Here is a 24,263-nt window from a genome sequence, read left to right on the forward strand (position 1 = left end):
CAGTATAATCTAATAAACATAACCAAAAGTGAATACTAAGTCTAAATTATTGGATTAAAATCGAAGTTTGACGATTTATATAAACAAAATCAAAATAAACCAAGTTACTAAACATTTTTTTCAACCTTTTATTAATGCATGACTTAGAAAATATATGAAGACCACATCGGAGTCTGTTTTACGTACTTATGTCTCGATTTGAAAATAAATGAGAATGAGCCAAGTTTATGCGGAAGGTCGCATTAACTATAGTTGCACTTTATGAAATATAATTGAAAATCGTTTCTTACTTTTTTCTTTTTCTTTATATATATATACACACACACACACGTTCCTTACATTTTCTATGTTCCCATCTGTCCACCATTTATCAACCAATCAAACATGTCCATTTTTTTGTTCTAAATTATATCGCCGAGACTCGAAATGCCATTTTTTTTTAAGAATTGGAAGACCAAGAACTATCCTGACCTGTATTTATTTTTTAATTGATAATTGATATTTTATAACAAAAATTTTGTATAAAAATATGTTCGAATTAAATTTTATCTTATAGAACAATCAACACAATTAATTAATTTGGAGGATACATAAAAAATTACCAGAATTAAGTTCGGATGATATGGAATGCAATTACCATAATTTTTTGACTCAGAACAATTATATTATTAAATTATAATAATTTTCATTTCTTTATTTTTAATTCTAGATTGTAAAAATCATCTTGCGTTTGTGTGTAAAATGTATATACTCGCACGCACGCACACATACACATACTATGCAGTATTTTATAATTAAATGTATAAGTTCTAAAAATAAAAAATATTAGAATACACATACAAATCTATGCAAGTGTGTGGATATATATATACACCTGCACACGCACAAGCACACACACATATATGTGTGTGTGTGTGTGTGTGTGTATATATATATATATATGTAAGAAGGATACTACAAAAGACAAAAAGCCAGAAAAAAATCTCATGATCAGCACTTCCTGTTAATCTTCATTTCAACAATCTCTCAAATCTCTTCAGACTCAACCCCAAATCGTCGAACCATTTTCCAGCCGGTGCTTGCATTTCATCTCTAACCGAAAAATAAAGCGATGTCAAGCAGAAGGAACTCGGCTTCGTCCTCCAGACACGACGGCAATCAGCAAATGCAGGCTGCGAAGGAATCAGCGGCGGAGGCAGAGATCACGTCCAGCGGGAGAACCAGTGATTCGATACCATCTGTTTCCTCTCATTCTGTAAGCAAAGTTACGAAGTTGGATCGTTTGGTGGAATCCTTTTCTCCACTCGTTCCATCTCGATTTTTCTCGGAGGTATAAATGAATCTATCTTTTTTCTTTGTTGTTCTGTTTTTGAATTTCTATTTCAGATAAATTTTTAAGCCATTTTTTTCCATGCAAAAATCAAATGAAAAAAAAAAATTGCTTAACTTTAAGTTGAAAATGAGGTTTTTTATTAGATCTGTTTCGAGATGGTTTAATTTCCTTTTTCATAAAATTTCTTCTCTTGTTTTGAATTTTGATTCATTGATGATAGACCATGATTAAATAAAAATTTAAAAATACAATATAAAAAAGGTTAGTTGGCGCGAATAATATTTTGATTTATCGTTATAAATATGTCGTTTGTAGGCGCGATTTAATATCTTTATTTTTTGGTTTTCTGAAATTATTCTTAACAATAATGTTGGGAAGATTTTGTTTTGTTGTTTACTAATAGGGTCATTAATTCGTAGCATTTGAAAAATCATAGATTCAGTTGTGTTTATTTGTATATTGCACATTTCTCATTAAAAAAAAATTTGTTAAATGCACTATAAATTTATCTTTTTTAAAAAAATTATATTTGTTTTGTTTTTAGGTAAATAATTTCCAATTCTTAAAATAAATCATCTGAAAATTAAGCATCGCAAAAAACAATGATTAAATTATTCAAATCCATAATTAATATTGAAGCACACACTAAACAAAAACATATAAACATTATTCTTAAATTGGTTATCTATTTTATTTCATCTTATTCTTATTTATTTTTCATCCCGTATCTTCTTCCTTTCTTTTTTCAACATAAAAAGAAACATGATTTTTTAAAATTTATTACACTGTTTTGTAAACGTGAGAGAGATATTTATAACAGTAGTTTTTATTTTATTTTTGAAATGATATGAATATAACAGTATTATTTTATAAACATTAAACACTTAATAAATAGAGGGTGTAAAAAAGAAACTTCATTTTACAAACGGTGGAGTGCAACCCTGAAATTATTCAGTGTGCTAATGTCTCAAAGATTTTGTTTTATTGTTTACTGTTAGGTAATTAATTTGAGTCATTTGAAGAAAGTATTTTCAAATGATTTAATATTTGGGAAAGGCCATCAGATTCAAGTATCATGCAATTAATATAATCCTTTTGTTTGTTAATGAAAGTCATTAGTGTGCAAAAAATGTGCAATTTTTTAATTTGCACATGTATATATTTCTTGTGCAAAAAACGTGCAAATTTTTTCGCTCACTTTATTGAAGTAAATTTCATGTGCAACAGGCGATTTCAAGTGGATCAGAAGCACTTGAAGCAGATTCTCATCCCTTCTTTTGCCTCGAAGATCTATGGGAGTCGTTGGAAGAAGGTAGCTTGTACGGAGCCGGCGTACCTTTGGTTCTGAATGGAAAAGACCAGATTGTACAATACTATGTTCCGTATCTATCGGGCATACAATTGTACAGGGACCTGTCAAGGCCCTCTTCTCAACTCAGGTGAGTGTTAACTCAACCTCAAATTTGCTGAAGTAGTTATGATTAATTGAATTGAATTCTAATGATAAGAAGTTGATTGTTTTGCTAGTTCGTCGTCCCCTCAATCACCGTTCTTTCAATACTTGGAATACGAAAGGCCGTATAATCGCCAACCTTTAACAGATAAGGTGAGTATATATACCACACGTTATACAGCTACTAAAACTTGCATTGGAAACTGATCATGCATGGTATGGATATTTTTTCCATCAAATACGTAGATATTTGATCTTGCCACCCAATTTCCGGAGCTGAACAAATGCAGGAGCTGCGATCTTCTTGAATCCAGCTGGCTTTCCATAGCATGGTATGGCTTTTTTGTGCTTTGAAAGAAAACTAGATTTCACGTGTTAATATCATTTGACTCTTTACCATGCAGGTGTATCCCATTTGTAGAATACCCATCGGCCCAGGAATTGAAGCCTCTTTTCTATCGTTTTATTCCTTATCAACACAACCGACAGGTATTGCATTTACATACTTTCTAACTCGTTTACGCAAGATTTTTCTTGTGCTATGATAGCAAAACAATATTGATTTTTCAAATGCAGGAAAATTTCCACCATATTTTTCTGCTGCAAATGCAAGAGCAGTGTACAACCCAACCGATAAGAAGTTTTCATTGCCCGTTTTCGGTATGCTTTCGTATAAGCTATGGGATTCGAACCTGAATCTGTGTGAGCAGCATGAAATCGAGCAAGAGAACTCTCTCGTGCAAGCTGTGGATAACTGGGTTGGATACCTGAAAGTTCCTCTGCCCAACTACCATTATTTCCGACCTAGACACTACTCTTATCGGAGATGACAGGGTTTTGGACTTGATTATAGCCAAATTAAATCACTAACGGGCTTTTGGTGAACATACAACTATTATCGGTGGTATAGTACTCTTTTTGGTGGAATGCTCAAGTATCATGCATTGGCTATAAACTCTTTGTTTTAAGCTATTGATTTAAATATGAATATTAAGCTTAAGTATCATGCAATTGCAAAAAAAATACCTATACCAAAAAGAAAATTCAAGTTAATATTATGAAAACCAAACTTTGACATGTTACATGATTAGAACCCAGAACAGTTCAAATTATCAGCCTAAAATTGTAATTTTTTCTAAAATAACAATTTTGAATAGATTTAAATAATAAATCTAAAAATGAAATTCAATTTAACTTCAAATGGTGACCTTGTGCATATTTTGTGCGTGCATTGCATGTGCATGTGTGTATATTATAAATAAACAAAGAGAAGAGACATTCATAAAATGATTAAAAAAAACATCAATTCACGCACAATATCTTCCACTGTTTTCTAATTAACTAGTCGTGCGAGTGTGTGGGAATCGTTAAAAGAAGGTAGAATGTACAGTGCCGACGTGCCTCTGGTTCTGAACGGAAAATACCAGATTGTACAATACTTTGTTCCGTATCAATCTTCATTTCAACAATCTCTCAAATCCCTTCAAATTAACTTTAAATACCAGATCGTCGGACCATTTTCCAGCTGGCGTTTGCATTTAATCTCTAATCGATAAGTTTAGAGATATTTTAATTTTCTTTTCATGAAATTTATATCTAATAAAAATTTATTGTTATTCAGTTGTTTTGAATGTTAATTTATTTTGATAAATGAAACCATTGAATATTGATCAACTGAGAAGTGTATGTTACGTTATGATTAAATCACGATATTTGGTCAAGTTCACTGAGATTGAGATGCTAATGAACAAACGTGACCATGGTTTTCTACATTAGCACGAGGCGTCAGCCAGTGAAATATACTTACAGGCTCCTATGCCGTCATAAGTCATAAAAAATGGAGGATAACACTAATTCTTGTACAAATTCACTCCTAGCCATCTCCTTTCTTCCCTCAGTCGACAGAGCTGGTTGTATTCTGCAACCATGCAACAAGTGTTGGGTTAAATATGTTACAGCTCTAACAATATTAGATCAACGAATTAACATCTTTGCACCAACAGGATTCAGGATTATAACAAAGACACGCATATAGGAGATAACCTATGAAGGACGAAACCAAAGTCAGGATTACAACAAAGACACACATGTAGAGATAACCTATGCGGGATGAACAAAATTCAGGATTACAACAAAGACACATGTTTTCTATTTCATCAAATATTTCAAAATGGATAGTTAGAATGGAGTAAATTACAGTTTTTCACACAAACCAAGCTACATTCTTAAATATCTCGAAGAGGGAAAGTGAACCACGTAAACCACGACAATTAAGTTTTAATGAAGAAATACTTTTGTAACAAACTCAAACACGCGTTGATGGCAGTGGCACACGACCGAGTGATCCTACAGAACCATTTACTAAAACAACAGCAAAAATAGAAAACATGCCAATCTAGTAACATCAATCCAGTCGCCATAAACTGTCTCCATGTGATTGAAACATATAAACACAGCACGGTGTTATGACTAACTACACAACATTTGAAACTGTGACACATTTACTTAATTACCAGCTCACATGTGACTGGTTATATTCACAATGAGAATGCCCATAACTCACAAGCGCGAGTAAAAAGGAGAATTGTCTCCTGATTGTTTTGATTTCTCACATCCAAAGAGCCAAGTTGGTATCTTGTGGTGCACCGTTTTTGAACCCCAATTATCCATGTATTGAGCCGTTCAGCAATAGATATAGCTTTTGACCTAGTGATAAACACTTCATGCTAACATCGAAACATCTTTGACATTTAATAGAATTATTCTCAATCACAGTCCCATACTTTTTTTTTTATTTAAAAAAAGTAGCTTTAATTTAATCAAGGTAGGAATTCACATAACATGAAAATGATCAAGAGAAAAATAAAGGTTATTTCTATCATTTAATTAAAGATTGCATCGTTTTTAAATTTTTTAAAATCATAATCACAAGAATAATTCAAACATCGCTAATTTTTTACATATTATATCACCGGGATATTTCTCATGCAATGCATAAATCTTACAATTAATGTACAATCAAATATTTAAATATATGATTAACCTTTAATTTATAAATTTTATTTTAATTCGAGCAAAATTTATGGATGGTCACAGATTCACACAAAGCAATTGACTAATCTCAACATCAAATCGGGTTATATTGGAAACATTAAATGCGTAGCTTTGTATTTTTAAAAAATCACCTAATATTTCACATGGTTTGAGTTATGTCATCAAAAGCAATTATTGTCCACATGTAAATATGAGCATGCTTGGACTCACTACAAAAAAAAAAAAAAACGCATTCAACAACGCACCTACAACAACGGTGTTTCATTAAAACCGTTGTATAGTTTTAACAACGGTAGTGTGTTTTACTATCACTCAAGAAATGAATTCGACCCATCAAAACTATATAATAATAATAATAAATTAAAAAAAGACTTGAAAACGCAATAAGTTTGTAAATATTTTATATTTTCTATTAAATAAATAAAAAAGTGAGTAATTATACAAAAAGTGTTTTTTTATTTAAAAAGTCTCCATAAATACTCACCAATCTCCTTGTGTTTATATCATTGCAGGATCCCTTATCACTAAACCTAGTTTAGTTCAAACATCCACAACATCTTACATTAGGGAAAATTCTCAAAATTGTCTCGTAAGGTGACATGTTTTTTATTATTGATCTTGTAAGATTTCGAAATTCAGTATAATCTAATAAACATAACCAAAAGTGAATACTAAGTCTAAATTATTGGATTAAAATCGAAGTTTGACGATTTATATAAACAAAATCAAAATAAACCAAGTTACTAAACTTTTTTTTCAACCTTTTAATGCATGACTTAGAAAATATATGAAGACCACATCGGAGTCTGTTTTACGTACTTATGTCTCGATTTGAAAATAAATGAGAATGAGCCAAGTGTTTGCGGAAGGTCGCATTAACTATAGTTGCACTTTATGAAATATAATTGAAAATCGTTTCTTACTTTTTTATTTTTCTTTATATATATATATATATATGTGTGTGTGTATATACTCGTTTCTTACATTTATTATGTTCCCATCTGTCCACCATTTATCAACCAATCAAACATTTCCATTTTTTGTTCTAAATTATATCGCCTAGACTCGAAATGCCATTTTTAAGAATTGGAAGACCAAGATTTATCCTGACCTGTATTTATTTTTTAATTGATAATTGATATTTTATAACAAAGATTTTAGTATAAAATTATGTTCAAATTAAATTTTATCTTATAGAACAATCAACACAATTAATTAATTTGGAAGATACATAAAATATTACCAGAATTATGTTCGGATGATATGGAATGCAATTACCATAATTTTTTGACTCAGAACAATTATAATATTAAACTGTAATAATTTTCCTTTCTTTATTTTTAATTCGTAGATTGTAAAAATCATCTTGCGTTTGTGTGTAAATATGTATATACCCGCACGCTTGCACATACACACATTGTGCAGTACTATTTATAATTAAATGTATAAGTTCTAAAAATAAATAATATTAGAATACACTTACAACTCTATGCAAGTGTGTGGATATATATATACACGTGCACACACACAAGAACACACGCACATATATAAACATGTAAGAAGGATACTACAGAAGACAAAAACCCAAAAAAAAAAAAGCTCATGCTCAACACTTTCTGTCAATCTTCATTTCAACGATCTCTCAAATCCCTTCAGACTTTCAACCCCAAATCGTCGGACCATTTTCCAGCCGGTGCTTGCATTTCATCTCTAACCGAAAGATAAAGCGATGTCAAGCAGAAGGAACTCGGCTTCGTCCTCCAGACACGACGGCAATCGGCAAATGCACGTTGCGAAGGAATCAGCGGCGGAGACAGAGATCACGTCCAGCGGGAGAACCAGTGATTCGGTACCATCTGTTTCATCTCATGCTGTAAGCAAAGCTACGAACTTGGGTCGTTTGGTGGAATCCTTTTCTCCACTCGTTCCATCTCGATTTTTCTCGGAGGTATAAATGAATTTATCTTTTTTCTTTGTTGTTCTATCTTTGAAGTTCTATTTCAGATGAATTTTTAAGCCATTTTTTTCCATGCAAAAATCAAATTAAAAAAATTGCTTTACTTTCAGTTGAAAATGAGGTTTTTTATTAAATCTATCTCGAGATGTTTTAATCTCCTTTTCATAAAATTTCCATATGATCAAAAGTTTTTTTTTCCGTTGTTTTGAATTTTGACATTGATCATAGACCATTGATTAAATAAAAATTTAAAAATCCGATATAAAAAACGGGTAGATGGCGCGAATAATATTTTGATTTATCGTTACAAATATGTTATCAAAAACGGATTGTTGGCGCGATATAATATCTTTATTTTTGGTGTTCTGAAATTATTCGTAGCGTTAATGTTGGGAAGATTTTGTTTGGTTGTTTACCAATAGGTCATTAATTCGTAGCATTTCAAAAATCATAGATTCAGTTGTGTTTATTTGTATACTGCACATTTCTCATAAAAAAAATTTGTTAAATGCACTACAAATTTACCTTTTTAAAAAAATTTATATTTGTTTTGTTCTTAGGTAAATAATTTCCAATTCTTAAAATAAATCATCTAAAAATTAAGCTTCGTAAAAAATTATGATTAAATTAGTCAAATCCATATTTAATATTGAAGCACACACGAAACAAAAACATTTAAACATTATTCTTAAATTGGTTATCTACTTTATTTCATCTTAGTTTATGTTCTATTTTTTTTTTTAAATTACGTGATACCTTATTCTTATTTATTTTGCATCCCGTATATCTTCTTCCTTTCTTTCTTTTTTCAAAATAAAAAGAAACATGATTTTTTAAAATTAATTGCACTGTTTTGTAAGTGCTAGATAGATATTTATAAGAGTATTTTTATTTTTTGAAATGATATGAATATAACAGTACTATTTTATTGTATAATATTGTTAGTAAAATCTTGTACAAATTTTTAGCCGTCATTTTTTCCAAAAAAACATACAACATAAATATAAAAAATAGAAACCATAATTTTAGTCTTTAGCCTAAAATGAATATAGAGTACCAAATAATATATTTATTTTATAAACATTAAACACTTAATAAATAGAGGGTGTAAAAAAGAAACTGCATTTTACAAAAGGTTGAGTGCAACCCTGAAATTATTCAGTGCGCTAATGTCTCAAAGATTTTGTTTTAATATTGTTTACTGTTAGGTAATTAATTTGTGTCATTTGAAGAAAGTATTTTCCAATGATTTAACATTTGAGAAAGGCCATCAGATTCAAGTATCATGCAATTAATATAATCCTTTTGTTTGTTAATGAAAGTCATTAGTGTGCAAAAAATGTGCAATTTTTTAATTTGCACGAGTGTATATTTCTTGTGCAAAAAACGTGCAAGTTTTTTCAATCACTTTATTGAAGTAAATTTCATGCGCAACAGGCGATTTCAAGTGGATCAGAAGCCCTTGAAGCAGATTCTCATTTCTTCTTTTGCCTCGAAGATCTATGGAAGTCGTTGGAAGAAGGTAGCTTGTACGGAGCCGGCGTACCTTTGGTTCTGAATGGAAAAGACCAGATTGAACAATACTATGTGCCGTATCTATCGGGCATACAATTGTACAAGGACCCGTCAAAGCCCTCTTCTCAACTCAGGTGCGTGTTAACTCAACCTCAAATTTGCTGAAGTAGTTATCATTAATTGAGTTGAATTCTAATGATAAGAAGTTGATTGTTTTGCTAGTTTGTCGTCCCCTCAATCACCGTTCTTTCAATACTTGGAATACGAAAGGCCGTATAATCGCCAACCTTTAACAGATAAGGTGAGTAAATATACCATACGTATACAGTTATTAAAACTTGCATTGGAAACTGATCATGCATGGTATGGATAGATATTTGAACTCGCCTCCCAATTTCCGGAGCTGAACAAATGCAGGAGCTGCGATCTTCTTGAAACCAGCTGGCTTTCTATAGCATGGTATATATGGCTTTTTTGTGCATTGCAAGAAAAGTAGATTTCACGTTTTAATATCATATGACTCTTTTTATCATGCAGGTATCCGATTTGTAGAATACCCATCGGCCCAGCAATTGAAGCCTCTTTTCTATCGTTTTATTCCTTATCAACACAGTCGACTGGTATTGCATTTACACACTTTCTAACTCATTTACGCAAGAATTTTCTTGTGCTATGATAGCAAAACAATATTTATTTTTCAAATGCAGGAAAATTTCCACCACATTTTTCTGCTGCAAATGCAAGAGCAGTGTACAACCCAACCGATAAGACGTTTTCATTACCCGTTTTCGGTATGCTTTCGTATAAGCTATGGGATTCGAACCTGAATCTGGTTGAGCAGCATGAAATCGAGCACGAGAACTCTCTAGTGCAAGCTGTGGATAACTGGGTTGGATACCTGAAAGTTCCTCTACCCGACTACCATTATTTCCGACCTAGACATTACTCTTATCGGAGATGACAGGGTTTTGGACTTGATAATATAATAGCCAAATTAAATCACTAATTGGTGGACATCCAATCAAGGTGTCAAGTCTGAAAGCCAAGCCCTGGAAGTCTTCCTACCAGTCTTAGATTATTCTATTCCGTTAGTCTCTAAAGCAGCGGTAAAGTCTCATAAGAGAGATGCCGAAGATGAAAGGACGGAGAGGGCATCCAAGTCTATTCCATCTAGTCCGTAATCCGTAGCACGTAACCCCTTATGCCGGTCCTGTAGAGCGAGTTCCTTTTGTTTGAGTCTTGAAGCTCCGTGAAGCAAGGAAAGCTGCCTAATCGCTAAAACCTCTATATCATTGAAAATATCTTCTTTCTCCATGAAAGGAAGATATTCTTTTATATATTTAGGGGGACCAGGAATAGAGTAGTTCAGATAGATAGGAGATAATATTGTCAATGCCGAGCATCTCTTTCGCTTAAAGTCCAACGGAGAACCTTGCGGATAAGGGAAAGCGTCAATATGAAAGAATTGAACCCATTGAGTGCCTTTACTTGAAGAAAGATGCGAATCCCATCTTGTTTGTTCTTTAAAGAACGGTCATGAGATCTTCTCTCTCACATGTGGGTAAGAAAGCTGCCCAGCCTACTTTCAAACTAATTGCAACTGGTATCAAAACCATGAAATTATCTTTCTTTTAAGTCGTTCTACGAGTGCTTGTTCTACCTCATTTGGGTTGGGACGGAAACCCACCTGGTGAGAGCTTATGGGCATATCCATTGCTTTGGAATCTAAACCAGCAAGGGTGGACAAGGTAGGGTAATAAATGAAGAGAAGGTTTCAGAGTTCGGAATCGGAATTAGGTAACTAAAAAGCTGGTTATCTTTTCTTCTAGGGAGAGTAGTGCAAGGCATAAATGAAATGTGTGCAAAGAAGCCAGTCATAATAGAATCTCTTTCTTCAGCATTCCCGATGTGTTTGATTTCCTACTAGAGAAAGAAGGCTTCTATCACGAGTTTAGGTCCTTTTCCAGGAGATGGGGGTCTTAAAAGATTCCTTGGTTATAAAACGGCAAGAAACCGTGAGGAACATCTATTTTCTTTCATAACCAGCATTGATGCGGTAGAGTGGCACCTCATATGCTCGATCCATAGAGAAAGAGGGAGTACCAAGTCGTTCAGGAGTGGAATATTACCACGTATCCATCAATCAGTGATCCCATTTCATTCTTGTTTGACACCCATTTAGTAGTTCTTTGGGCTGTTATCTGGTCATTCCAATCTTTCGTATGTGGATCTTTAATATCTATAAATGAATGAGACGCTTCAGGCGAGGCACCAAAATCCGTATCAGAAAGAAGGGCTCTGGCCCAGCAATGAGATTCATCACGCATAAGATACCTAAGCTTGAAACTAAAGCTTCAAGTGGGAAATCCCCCGATACGAAGTGAAGGTTGTAATTCTGCAGTTAGAAGATAGCCGTGTCAAGAGATTCTTTTTCTCGCAAGTATTCTCTTCCTCTTACTGTTGGAGTCTTTTTTAGCCAGTTGCAGTGCTACTGGAAAGCTTTTATGCTTACCCGATGGACGATCCTGTGGGTCTGGCGGTTTTGATGGTTCAGTTGGTCTATTGCTCCTATCAGAAGCAACCCAGCTTGAAGGCCCGCGGGGGGTCCATTAGTGTGTGACTGGCGTAATCGCAAAGAAGCAGTAATAGATGAATCATGCAAAGGAGGTTGCATGTATGCAGTAAGGTTTCGACTTGGTGTTACGTGAGCCATCAACGATGAGCTGGCAGTGATTGGAGTATGGTATCAGTGATGGGTGACAGGTTTTGCATGGATGCATGGAGATTGCAACTCGATTTTACGTGCCCCGCCCGTAGGTTCCTTTGTGTCGTTGGGGATTGAAATAGGAGGTTTGGAAGGAATCCTGAACCTGTGGTGGGAATATCGTCCTTGTGCTAATCGGTCCGGTCTCTGAAAGAAGGTGCAAAAGAGGCAAGAGCGACTCAAGCAGCACCGACTAAGGGAACTTGTCCACGAATGTTGCACACCGGGACACTTGAGAGACCTTCTTTTATGAAATTGTTGGGAAATAGTAGAATCTTCCTCTTTCGAGAGTATCATGCATCGGCTATAAACTCTTTGTTTTAAGCTATTGATTTAAATATGAATATTAAAATTGGGAGATAATTTTCAGTTAAAATTATTGTAAAATTATAATTTTAATCAAGGTAAGTTGTTCTGTTTTAGTTTTAGGAGATAATCATGAGCACATTCAATATATTTAGGGATTTTGGGAAAAAAAAAAAACCTATACCAAAAAAAAAATTCAAGTTAATATATGAAAACCGAACTTTAACAATTTACATGATTAAAATCAAGAACAGTTCAACTTATCAGTCTAAAATTGTAATTTTTTCTAAATTAACAATTTTGAATAGATTTAAATAATAAATCTAAAAATGAAATTCAATTTAACATCAAATGGTGACCTTGTGCATATTTTGTGAGTGCATTGCATGTGCATGTGTATTATAAATAAACAAAGAGAAGAGACATCCATAAAATGATTTAAAAAAAAACATCAATTCACGCACAATATTTTCCACTGTATTCTAATTAACTAATCGTGCGAGTGTGTGGAATCGTTAAAGGAAAGTAGAATGTACAATGCCGACGTTCCTCTGGTTCTGAACGGAAAATACCAGATTGTACAATACTTTGTTACGGATCAATCTTCATTTCAACAATCTCTCAAATCCCTTCAAACTTTAAATACCAAATCGTCGGACTATTTTCCAAGCCGGCGTTTGCATTTAATCTCTAAGCAAAAAATAAAGTGATGTAAGGAACTCGACCTCGTCCTCCAGACAAAACAACAATAGGTTTTACACAGCGCCACCAGTGCCTCGGGCCCTCGGTGCCACCAGAAAATGCAGGTTCTGAAGGAATCCGCGGCGGATGCAGAGATCATGTGTAGCGAGAGAACCAGTGATTCGATATCATCTGTTTCCCCTCCTTCTGTAAACAAGGTTACGAACTAGGATCGTTTCACGGAATTTTATTTTTCACATTGTATATTCTTGAACTGGAGAGTGCTGTAAGACTGATTGACATCGGTTGTGATGAAAGGCTTCATGATTGATTATATATTGTTTTAATGTTTACTTTTCAACTATGTATTGTGGAGAGTAAATATACAGTTAATAAACATAGAAGACAAGCTGCTGATGGGGTCTAAGGTTCGAGTCTCGCTAATTGTGAATAATTTTTTTCTAATTTATTTAGGCCAAATTTAGTTGTTTAACTTTATTTGTCATAAATAAGCAAGTTTTGGGTCAACGCTCAAGTCCGTTAATAGTACGAACAATTACATTATATCTTTGTACAAACAATATTATATTTGTATTTTTTAAAAAAAAAAAGAAACAAAGAAAGACAAGCCGCTAACAAGTAAAGATGCCACTTTTAAATGTCTCCAAATTCTTTTTTTTTTTAGAATTTAGATTCTTCACAAAAAGAAAACTTATTTTAGATTTTAGAATTTAAATATTATTTTCAATTATATACAATTATTCCAAAATAAAAACAATCAATACATATTGTTTTTTATTTTTCTTTTGTGTATTTTTCAAAATATACGGATATTAAAAATTTAGTTATAATTTTTTGAGCAAGTAAAGTTTTAGATAACTTATTTTTATCAATTGAGAACTATTGATAATTATACTGTGAAAACAATTAATGAAAAGTATTGTTATCAAATTATATTAAAATAAAAGTGTAATAAAAATAATTAGAACGCAAATAACACGTCACGTATCTGAGTAGACTTGATGTAATTAATAGTGTAAATGTTTATTTCTTTTTTATATATATAACAAAATTATATAATATCGAATGTTGGATTAAACATGTATGAGTTAGAATAGTATTAAAATGAGTGACATACTGTGAAGTTCTAATGCATCAAGCTGCTGACATTACGCAGCTTGATCTGGTTGGTTAAGTGGACCGTAAAAGAGTGACATTATATTTTAACGGTTAATATTGTGTTTGCTGGGAAATGGTCGATGATACGAAAAGGTAAGACTGGTCTCTAAGGGATATGAGACAGCACCAACAGATAGACACATACATCCCTGAACTCATGGGTCTAACAGCAGACCCAGTAGCACACAAGAGAGTGTACTCTGGGCTGTCACAAGTATAAGAAAAGAAAGTTTTGTCTTGGTTAATAGCAGTAGCTTTTGGCTTAGTGATAAGCGCTTGATCCTAACATCGAAATCTTTTACATTTAATAGAATGATTCTCGAACACAAATACAATTCCATATTTTTTATAAAAAAAAAAAGAAAAAAGAAAAAACAAAAGCAGCTTCAATTTAATCAAGTAGGAGTTCACATAACATGAAAATGAAGAGAAAAATAAAGGTTATTTTCATCATTTAATTAGAGATTGCATCATTTTTAAGTTTTTTAAAATCATAATCACAAGAATAATTCAACATTGCTAATTTTTACATATTATATATATCATCGGGATACTTCTCATGCAATGCACTAATCTTACAATTAATGTACAATCAAATATTTAAATATATGGTTAACCTTTAATTTATCAAAATTTGTCTAGTAAGGTGACATGTTTTCTATTATTGATCTTGTAAGATTTCAAAATTCAGTATAATCTAATAAACATAACCAAAAGTGAATACAAAATCTAAATTATTTGAATTAAATCGAACTTTCACGATTTACATAAACAAAATAAAAAAAAAAACAATGACTTAGAAAATATATGAAGACCACACCGGAGTATGTTTTACGTACTTGTGTCTCGATTTGAAAAATAAATGAGAATGAGACAAGTTTCTGCGGAATGTCGCATTAACCATAGTTGAGCTTTATGAAATATAATTGAACACTGTTTCTTACTTTTTTGTTTTTATTTTTCTTTATATATATATATAATTGAACACTGTTTCTTACTTTTTTGTTTTTATTTTTCTTTATATATATATATAATTGAACACTGTTTCTTACTTTTTTGTTTTTATTTTTCTTTATATATATAAGAAATTGAACACTGTTTCTTACTTTTTTGTTTTTATTTTTCTTTATATATATAAGAAACAGTGTTCAATTATATATATATATAAAGAAAAATAAAAACAAAAAAGTAAGAAACAGTGTGTGTATATATATATATATAAACTCGTTTCTTACATTTATTATGTTCTCATCTGTCCATCTTTTATTAACCAATCAAACATGTCCATTTTTTGTTCTAAATTATATCACCGAGACTCGAAATGCCAATTTTAAGAATTGGAAGACCAAGATCTATCCTGACCTGTATTTATTTTTTAATTTGATATTTTATAACAAAGATTTTGTATAAAAATATGTTCAAATTAAATTTTATCTTATAGTACAATCAACACAATTAATTAATTTGGTAACATAAAATATTACCAGAATTAAGTTCGGATGATATGGAATGCAATTACCATAATTTTTTGACTCAGAACAATTATATTATTAAACTGTAATAATTTTCCTTTCTTTATTTTTCACTCGTAGATTGTAAAAATCATATTGCGTTTGTGTGTAAATATGTATATACCCGCACGCGCGCATACATACACATACTATGCAGTATTTCATAATGAAATGTATAAGTTCTAAAAATAAATAATATTAGAATACAAATACAAATCTATGCATATGTGTGGATAAATATATACACCTGCACACGCACAAGCTCACACACAAATATTATATAAGTAAGAAGGAATACTACAAAAGACGGAAAGCAAAAAAAAAAAGGTTCATGCTCTGAACTTCCTGTCAATCTTCATTTCAACAATCTCTCAAATTAAATCCCTTCAGACTTTCAACCCCAAATCGTCGGACCATTTTCCAGCCGGTGCTTGCATTTCATCTCTAACCAAAAAATAAAGCGATGTCAAGCAGAAGGAACTCGGCTTCGTCCTCCAGACACGACGGCAATCAGCAAATGCAGGTTGCGAAGGAATCAGCGGCGGAGGCAGAGATCACGTCCAGCCGGAGAACCAGTGATTCGATACCATCTGTTTCCTCTCATTCTGTAAACAAAGTTACGAACTTGGATCGCTTGGTGGAATCCTTTTCTCCACTCGTCCCATCTCGATTTTTCTCGGAGGTATAAATGAGTTTATCTTTTTTCTTTGTTGTTCTCTTTGAATTTCTATTTCAGATGAATTTTTAAGCCATTTTTTGCCATGCAAAAATCAAATGAAAAAAAATTGCTTTACTCTCAGTCGAAAATGAGGTTTTTTATTAGATCTGTTTCGAAATGTTTTAATTTCCTTTATATAAAATTTCCATATAATCAAAAGTTTATTTTTTCCGTTGTTTTGAATTTTGATTCATTGATGATAGACCATTGATTAAATAAAAATTTAAAAATCCAATATAAAAAACAGGTTAGTTGGCGCGAACAATATTTTGATTTATCGTTATAAATATGTTATCAAAAAACGGTTTGTTGGCGCGATTTAATATCTTTATTTTTTGGTTTTCTGAAATTATTCTTAGCAATAATGTTGGGAAGATTTTGTTTTTTGTTTACTAATAGGGTCATTAATTCGTAGCATTTGAAAAATCATAGATTCAGTTGTGTTTATTTGTATATTGCACATTTCTCATTAAAAAAAATTTGTTAAATGCACTACAAATTTATCTTTTTTAAAAAAAATTATATTTGTTTTTTTTAGGTAAATAATTTTCAATTCTTAAAATAAATCATCTAAAAATTAAGCATCGCAAAAAATTATGATTAAATTAGTCAAATCCATAATTAATATTGAAGCACACACGAAACAAAAACATTTAAACATTATTCTTGAATTGGTTATTTTTTTTATTTCATCTTATTTTATGTTCTATTTTTAAATTTTTTTTTTCAAATTATGTGATATCTTATTCTTATTTATTTTTCATCCCGTATGATCTTCTTCCTTTCTTTCTTTTTTCAACATAAAAAGAAACATGATTTTTTAAAATTAATTACACTGTTTTGTAAATGCTAGATAGATATTTATAACAGTATTTTTTTTTAAAATGATATGAATATAACAGTACTATTTTAAAATATAAAATATAATATTGTTAGTAAAACCTTTTACAAAATTTTTAGCCGTCATTTTTCCAAAAAAACATTCAACATAAAAATGAAAAATAGAAACCATAATTTTAATCTTTAGCCCAAATTGAATAATAGAGTGTCAAATAATATATTTATTTTATAAACATTAAGCACTTAATAAATAGAGCGTATATTAAGCATTCTATAAAAAAAGAAATTGCATTTTACAAACGGTGGAGTCATGCAACCCTCAAAATTATTCATTCAGTGCGCTAATGTCTCAAAGATTTTGTTTTATTGTTTACTGTTAGGTAATTAATTTGAGTCATTTGAAGAAAGTATTTTCAAATGATTTAATATTTGAGAAAGGCCATCAGATTCAAGTATCATGCAATTAATATAATCCTTTTGTTTGTTAATGAAAGTCATTAGTGTGCAAAAAATGTGCAATTTTTTAATTTGCACATGTATATATTTCTTGTGCAAAAAACGTGCAAATTTTTTCGCTCACTTTATTGAAGTAAATTTCATGTGCAACAGGCGATTTCAAGTGGATCAGAAGCACTTGAAGCAGATTCTCATCCCTTCTTTTGCCTCGAAGATCTATGGGAGTCGTTGGAAGAAGGTAGCTTGTACGGAGCCGGCGTACCTTTGGTTCTGAATGGAAAAGACCAGATTGAACAATACTATGTGCCGTATCTATCGGGCATACAATTGTACAAGGACCCGTCAAAGCCCTCTTCTCAACTCAGGTGCGTGTTCACTAAACCTCAAATTTGCTGAAGTAGTTATCATTAATTGAGTTGAATTCTAATGATAAGAAGTTGATTGTTTTGCTAGTTTGTCGTCCCCTCAATCACCGTTCTTTCAATACTTGGAATACGAAAGGCCGTATAATCGCCAACCTTTAACAGATAAGGTGAGTAAATATACCATACGTATACAGTTATTAAAACTTGCATTGGAAACTGATCATGCATGGTATGGATAGATATTTGAACTTGCCTCCCAATTTCCGGAGCTGAACAAATGTAGGAGCTGCGATCTTCTTGAATCCAGCTGGCTTTCTATAGCATGGTATGGCTTTTTTGTGCATTGCAAGAAAAGTAGATTTCACATTTTAATATCATATGACTCTTTACCATGCAGGTATCCCATTTGTAGAATACCCATCGGCACAGCAATTGAAGCCTCTTTTCTATCGTTCTATTCATTATCAACACAGTCGACAGGTTTTGCATTTACACACTTTCTAACTCATTTACGCAAGATTTTTCTTGTGCTATGATATCAAAACAATAATCATTTTTCAAATGCAGGAAAATTTCCACCACATTTTTCTGCTGCAAATGCAAGAGCAGTGTACAACCCAACCGATAAGACGTTTTCATTACCCGTTTTCGGTATGCTTTCGTATAAGCTATGGGATTCGAACCTGAATCTGGTTGAGCAGCATGAAATCGAGCACGAGAACTCTCTAGTGCAAGCTGTGGATAACTGGGTTGGATACCTGAAAGTTCCTCTACCCGACTACCATTATTTCCGACCTAGACACTACTCTTATCGGAGATGACAGGGTTTTGGACTTGATAATATAATAGCCAAATTAAATCACTAATTGGTGGACATACAACTGTTATCGGTGGTATAGTCTTTTTGGTTGAATGCTTAAGTATCATGCATCGGCTATAAACTCTTTGTTTTAAGCTATTGATTTAAACATGTATAATAAAACCCAGAATATGTCAACTTACCAGACTCAAATTTTAATTTTTCCTAAATTATCTGTTTTTAATAGATTTAAATAATAAATCTAAAAATGAAACTATAAATAATTAACAAAAAATTCAATTTAAGTTAAAATGGCTGGTGACCTTGTGCATATTTTGTGTGTGCATTGCATGTGCATGTGTGTATATTATAAATAAACAAAGAGAAGAGACATATCCATAAAATGATAAAAAGCACCAACTCAAGCACAATATCTTCTTCTGCTTTCTAATTAACTAATCGTGTGAGAGATGCTAAAATTAGAGAAAAATAAATAAACTTCTACTATTGAAATCGATATGTAAAATCATAAAAAAAGAAGAGAATTAAACCAAAAGTTCCTTAGTAAAAGAAACAGAAAATAAAGTAGAACAATCTCAAATTAATCACGAAAGTTAATCAAATTTCCAAAAGATTTTGGCTTCAAGAGTCATAATTTTTTCCATATCCCATAGCTACTTTTTTTTATTGCAACTTAAAAAGAAACATAATTTTTTCAAATTTAATATGTAGTATTTGAAGAAAGTATTCTATATTGATTTAGCATTTTGGGAAAGTCCATTAGATCTCAAGAATCATGGAATAATCTGATTGCAGGTTAATGAGACTCGTTACCGTGCAAAAAATGTGCGAGTTTTTTGAATCATTTTGTTGAAATAATTTTCATGAGTGTATATTTCATGTGTAAAAAAGGTGCAAGTTTTTTAATTCGTTTTATTGAAATAATTTTCATGAGTGCATATATATAAATAAATATATGATTTTGATATGTTGTTCACCAACCGTGTCTATCTTCGTGCCCACTACTAAAGTGACACTCGTTTAGTGGCGTACAATTTTGATATAATTCATCAAGTCTAATACGTGATTGTGGTCATCTCAATGAACAACATATCAAAATTAATATATATCAAAATTAATATAATATATATATCTTATAGATCTTCATGGCAAAAGTAGGGATGGGAATATGCTTGAAGTGCTTCTTATCCACTTGAAGTCTCCTGTTATTAGGAAATACATACATGTGTGTGTATGGGAATCATTAAAAAAATGGTAGAATGTACAGATCCGACGTGCCTCTGGTTCTAAATGGAAAATACCAGGATTGTACAATACTTTGTTCTTTATCAATCTTCATTTAAACAATCTCTCTGAAAAACTGTTGATCATAAACATACAAGAAATTAATATATTGTGCGTCTCAATAGTTAATATTGTGTTCTGATGTTGTCAACACGAGCACACAACATGCAACGGAAATTAATTATTTAACACAAGTATAACTTGAATAAATAGATACCAGATTTAAATTATGCACAAGTACGAATGCTTGTTTAATGTCTCATGACGAAAATTCACTAGAAAAATATGTAATCGTTTACACCAAAATAATACTAGTGAGAATAACAAAACCAAATTTCTTGACACTCCAAGGAATTAAAATGCATCAAAATAAATCGAATCAAAATTAGATGCATAAACCGAAGTTGCTTAAAAAAAATAAAACATTATTCGATCAACATTATGCGTCAATGTTGTTCTTCACGTGTCTTCAACACCCATCAGCAACACGACATAAACATGAGTCGATCACTCAAATTGTTTAGCACGAAAATTATCTCCAACTCTGAACGTCGTGTTCGTTCAAAGATAAACTCCAGCAGCTGCGTAAAGATAAAAACAAAATCCTACGAACATAAAAACAAGAGTTTATTAAAAATAAGACTATATTCAAATCTAAGATATTATATCTTAAAGATAAATAACAAAAACAAATCGTAGTAGAAAAATACAAAGATTAGAATAGGTCAACAAAGTTTAAGAATAAATCTTATTATTAGATCAGTCAAATTAATCTAGAAATGCAAAACTATTATTTTTTAAATTTAAATAAAAGAAAAAAATTAATTAAGAATAAAATATTCATTTTCACCCTCAAATCCCTTCAAACTTTAAATACCATATCGTCGGACCATTTTCCACCCGGCGTTTGCATTTAATCTCTAATCGAAAAATAAAGTGATGTAAGAAACTCGGCCTCGTCCTCCAGACAAAACAACAATAGGTTTTACACCGCGTCACCAGTGCCTCGGCACCACCAGAAAATGCAGGTTCCGAAAGAATCAGCTGTGGTGGCAGAGATCAAGTGCAGCGGGAGAATCAATGATTCGATACCATCTGTATCATCTCCTTCTGTAAGCAAAGTTACCAACTAGGATCGTTTGATGGAATCCTTTTCTCTACTCGTTCCATCGCGAGATTCTTCCGAGATATAGTTGAATTTACCTTTTTTCTTTGCTCTTTAGTCTTTGATTCTCTAGATGAATTTTTTTTCCCATGCAAGAAACAAATTAAATAAATTGGTTTATTTTCCGTTCCAAAGGAGATTTCTTATTATATTTGTTTCGAGATATTTTAATTTTATTTTCATAAAATTTATATCTAATAAAAATTTATTGCTATTCAGTTGTTTTGAATGTTAATTTATCTGATGATAGAAACCATTGAATATTGATCAACTGAGAAGTGTATGTCATGATTAAATCACGGTATTTGGTGAAGTTCACTGAGATTGAGATGCTAATGAACAAACGTGACCGTGGTTTTCTACATTAGCACGAGACGTCAGCCAGTGAAATACTGAAATATACTTACAGGCTCCTATGCCGTCGTAAGTCATAAAAAAATGGAGGTTAACACTAATTCTTGCACAAATTCACTCGTAGCCATTTCATTTCTTCCCTCAGTCGACAGAGCTGGTTGTATTCTGCAACCATGAACAAGTATTGGGTTAAAAATGTTACAGCTCTAACAATATTAGATCAACGAATTAACATCTTTACACAAACAGGATTCAGGATTACAACAAAGACACACATGTAGAGATAACCTATGCAGGACGAAACCAAAGTAGGGATTACAACAAAGACACATGCATAGATAACTTATGCCGGATGAACCAAATTCAGGATTACAACAAAGACACATGTTTTCTATTTCATCAAATATTTCAAAATGGATAGTTAGAATGGAGAAAATTACAGTTTTTCACATAAACCAAGCTACATTCTTAAATATCTCGAAGAGGGAAGTGAACCATAACCTGAGATGCACCACGTATACCACGACAATTAAGTTTTAATGAAGAAATACTTTTGTAACAAACTCAAACACGCGTTGATGGCAGTGGCACATGCGTTGATGGCAGTGGCACATTTACTTAATTACCAGCTCATGTGACTGGTTATATTCACAATGAGGATGCCCATAACTCACAAGCGTGAGTAAAAGAAAAATTGTCCATAACTCAATTCTAAGGGGAACAAAATGCAGCAAGCCGGTTAAATGTTGGTTAATAGAATCAGGGAAAAAGAATCATATTTTCCTTACCTCTCCAAAGAATCAACACTTGAACTTTGCCTTGATGAGCTTACCTCAGTTGAGGAAGCAGATTCAATGGTTCTAGGTCTGTAAGCAGGTTGTGGATTTTTCACAAATGACAAAAGCATGAAATCAGCTGCTGCCTTAGAGGAAGAATCAACCAAAGAGGACTCCTTAATGCTTCGTAAATGCCTCTCCTGCAGCTCTTTTCTGAATAAAAGAATTGTTGATCTGGAGCGAGAACTACAGTTCTTCTTGTTGCAGAGGGAGTAAAAATTTGAAGTTAAAGTAAACACCAGAAGACAACTTAATCAGAGTTTCAATATCAACTGTTTTGAGTGTAAATAAACAGTACGACAACACAGACAGAAAATCTCACCACAACTAATATCAAATTAGAGTGTGAATAATTCAAAGGATATTTTTAAAATACTCTCATGCTGCGTGATTACGTGTGAAGCCATGTTTATTCCCACCCTTGTAGCACAAAAAGGACAAATCTGTGAACAGAAATCTGGTCATAATGGAAAACATACATTCCAAACAAACTTAAGTATAAAAGTAGCCAGCTGCAGAATTAGAAACATTTCCGTGACATTTCGAAAAAAGTCATGACATCTTTTGGACTCGAACTTTCATCTGCTGGCCATCAAGCAACGTATCAATCAAACTAAACTACCAATGTCTTGAAAATGCAGAAACTATACTCGAACACTAGTGAATATTAAAGGAATGCGTCTCTCCTTCTCTTTAACCTTTTCCCCACCATGCTATTCGTTGCAATCAATTGGAACATAATTAAAAAATACTGCTACATGCCTCCCCCTTTGCATCCTCTCTTAACCTATGCTTACACCTTAAAATTTGAACAATTTGAATTGAAAACTTCCAAGTTACGTAAAACAAAAAGGATTTCCGGCTAATTTCATGAAAAACAACTAGCCATTATTATTTATAAAACATTATCAACAGTCACCGCTTTCATACCATTATCCTCTCTTTACTAAATATAACTGAAATAATTCCAACATAAATTCAACAAACAAACCAAAAAAAACTTTGAATTACCCCGGGTGTAACCTCAAAACGATGGTCGGCATCAATGTGGCAGCACAATCCGAGGAGATCAAAATCCTCGACACAAAACGGGCAAGCCAATTCCTCCGATTTATCCCCGTTATCGATGTAGTTGACTTCTTCGTCCTCGTACTCCCCCTCCGTTTCCTCTCCCCCCTCATTGTAATCATCTATCAAATCGACTATCAATCAAACAACAATCAAATTAGTAAAATCAAGAAAGACTGAAGAAGATGGACCACATCCGAAATTTATCCACTAACCCGCACAGCGATTGGAATAAGAGGAACCCCCGAAAAGCCGATCGCCCATGGATCAATTTGATAATGTTATTCCAATCAAAACTCTGCAAGAAAAATATAAAAGACCCAAGAAACGATTTTAAACCAAGGGAAAAAAAGTAGGTTTTCGAAGATAGTATTTTCCCCCTTCTCCGTTGATATGCAGAGAAGAGGACGGCAGGAGTTGGCTAGTGGAATTTGAAAGTTTTATTATATTATTCCATCGTAAAAAAGGAAATATTGGATTGGGTCAATTATTTGGATCCTTCTCAGACCCGGATTCCAGTTAAAAGCGTGGGAAATTACACACGTCTCCCGCGCTCATCAATTATCAATTGGTGTTTTATAAGCCCAATAAGGCACGACCCGCC

At 32.3% G+C, this 24,263-nt stretch overlaps 2 protein-coding genes across 7 annotated transcripts; one reads left to right on the forward strand and one right to left on the reverse strand.

Annotated features, from left to right (window-relative positions):
• Positions 1-1,111: 1,111 nt before the first annotated feature.
• LOC142537142 (uncharacterized) lies at positions 1,112-3,616 on the forward strand. The gene is made up of 6 exons (XM_075642703.1): positions 1,112-1,330; positions 2,561-2,772; positions 2,861-2,939; positions 3,033-3,118; positions 3,191-3,275; positions 3,335-3,616. Exons 1-6 carry the CDS (start codon positions 1,112-1,114, stop codon positions 3,614-3,616), a joined length of 963 nt encoding a protein of 320 aa, XP_075498818.1.
• An 863-nt stretch (positions 3,617-4,479) lies between these two features.
• On the reverse strand, positions 4,480-24,111 carry LOC142523810 (protein DEHYDRATION-INDUCED 19 homolog 4-like). Of its 6 annotated transcripts, XR_012814815.1 has the most exons (7): positions 23,875-24,109; positions 23,603-23,793; positions 22,957-23,034; positions 22,544-22,803; positions 21,809-21,920; positions 21,114-21,470; positions 20,567-20,841 (listed from the first exon to the last, which is right to left on the reverse strand). XR_012814815.1 is itself a non-coding variant. In XM_075627562.1 (6 exons), the coding sequence occupies exons 1-5, from the start codon at positions 23,921-23,923 to the stop codon at positions 21,830-21,832; spliced, it is 669 nt and encodes a 222-aa protein (XP_075483677.1). In that variant the 5' UTR covers positions 23,924-24,109; the 3' UTR covers positions 20,583-20,841; positions 21,809-21,829. The 6 variants fall into 6 exon arrangements, 5 of the variants coding, with proteins under 5 accessions (XP_075483683.1, XP_075483657.1, XP_075483677.1 ...); XM_075627562.1 differs by lacking the exon at positions 21,114-21,470 and having other exon boundaries at positions 20,583-20,841; XM_075627555.1 differs by lacking the exon at positions 20,567-20,841 and having other exon boundaries at positions 20,953-21,470.
• Between the last annotated feature and the right edge of the window lie 152 nt (positions 24,112-24,263).

Source organism: Primulina tabacum, chromosome 2 (assembly GCF_025594145.1).
Source record: "Primulina tabacum isolate GXHZ01 chromosome 2, ASM2559414v2, whole genome shotgun sequence".
Lineage (NCBI taxonomy): Eukaryota > Viridiplantae > Streptophyta > Magnoliopsida > Lamiales > Gesneriaceae > Primulina > Primulina tabacum.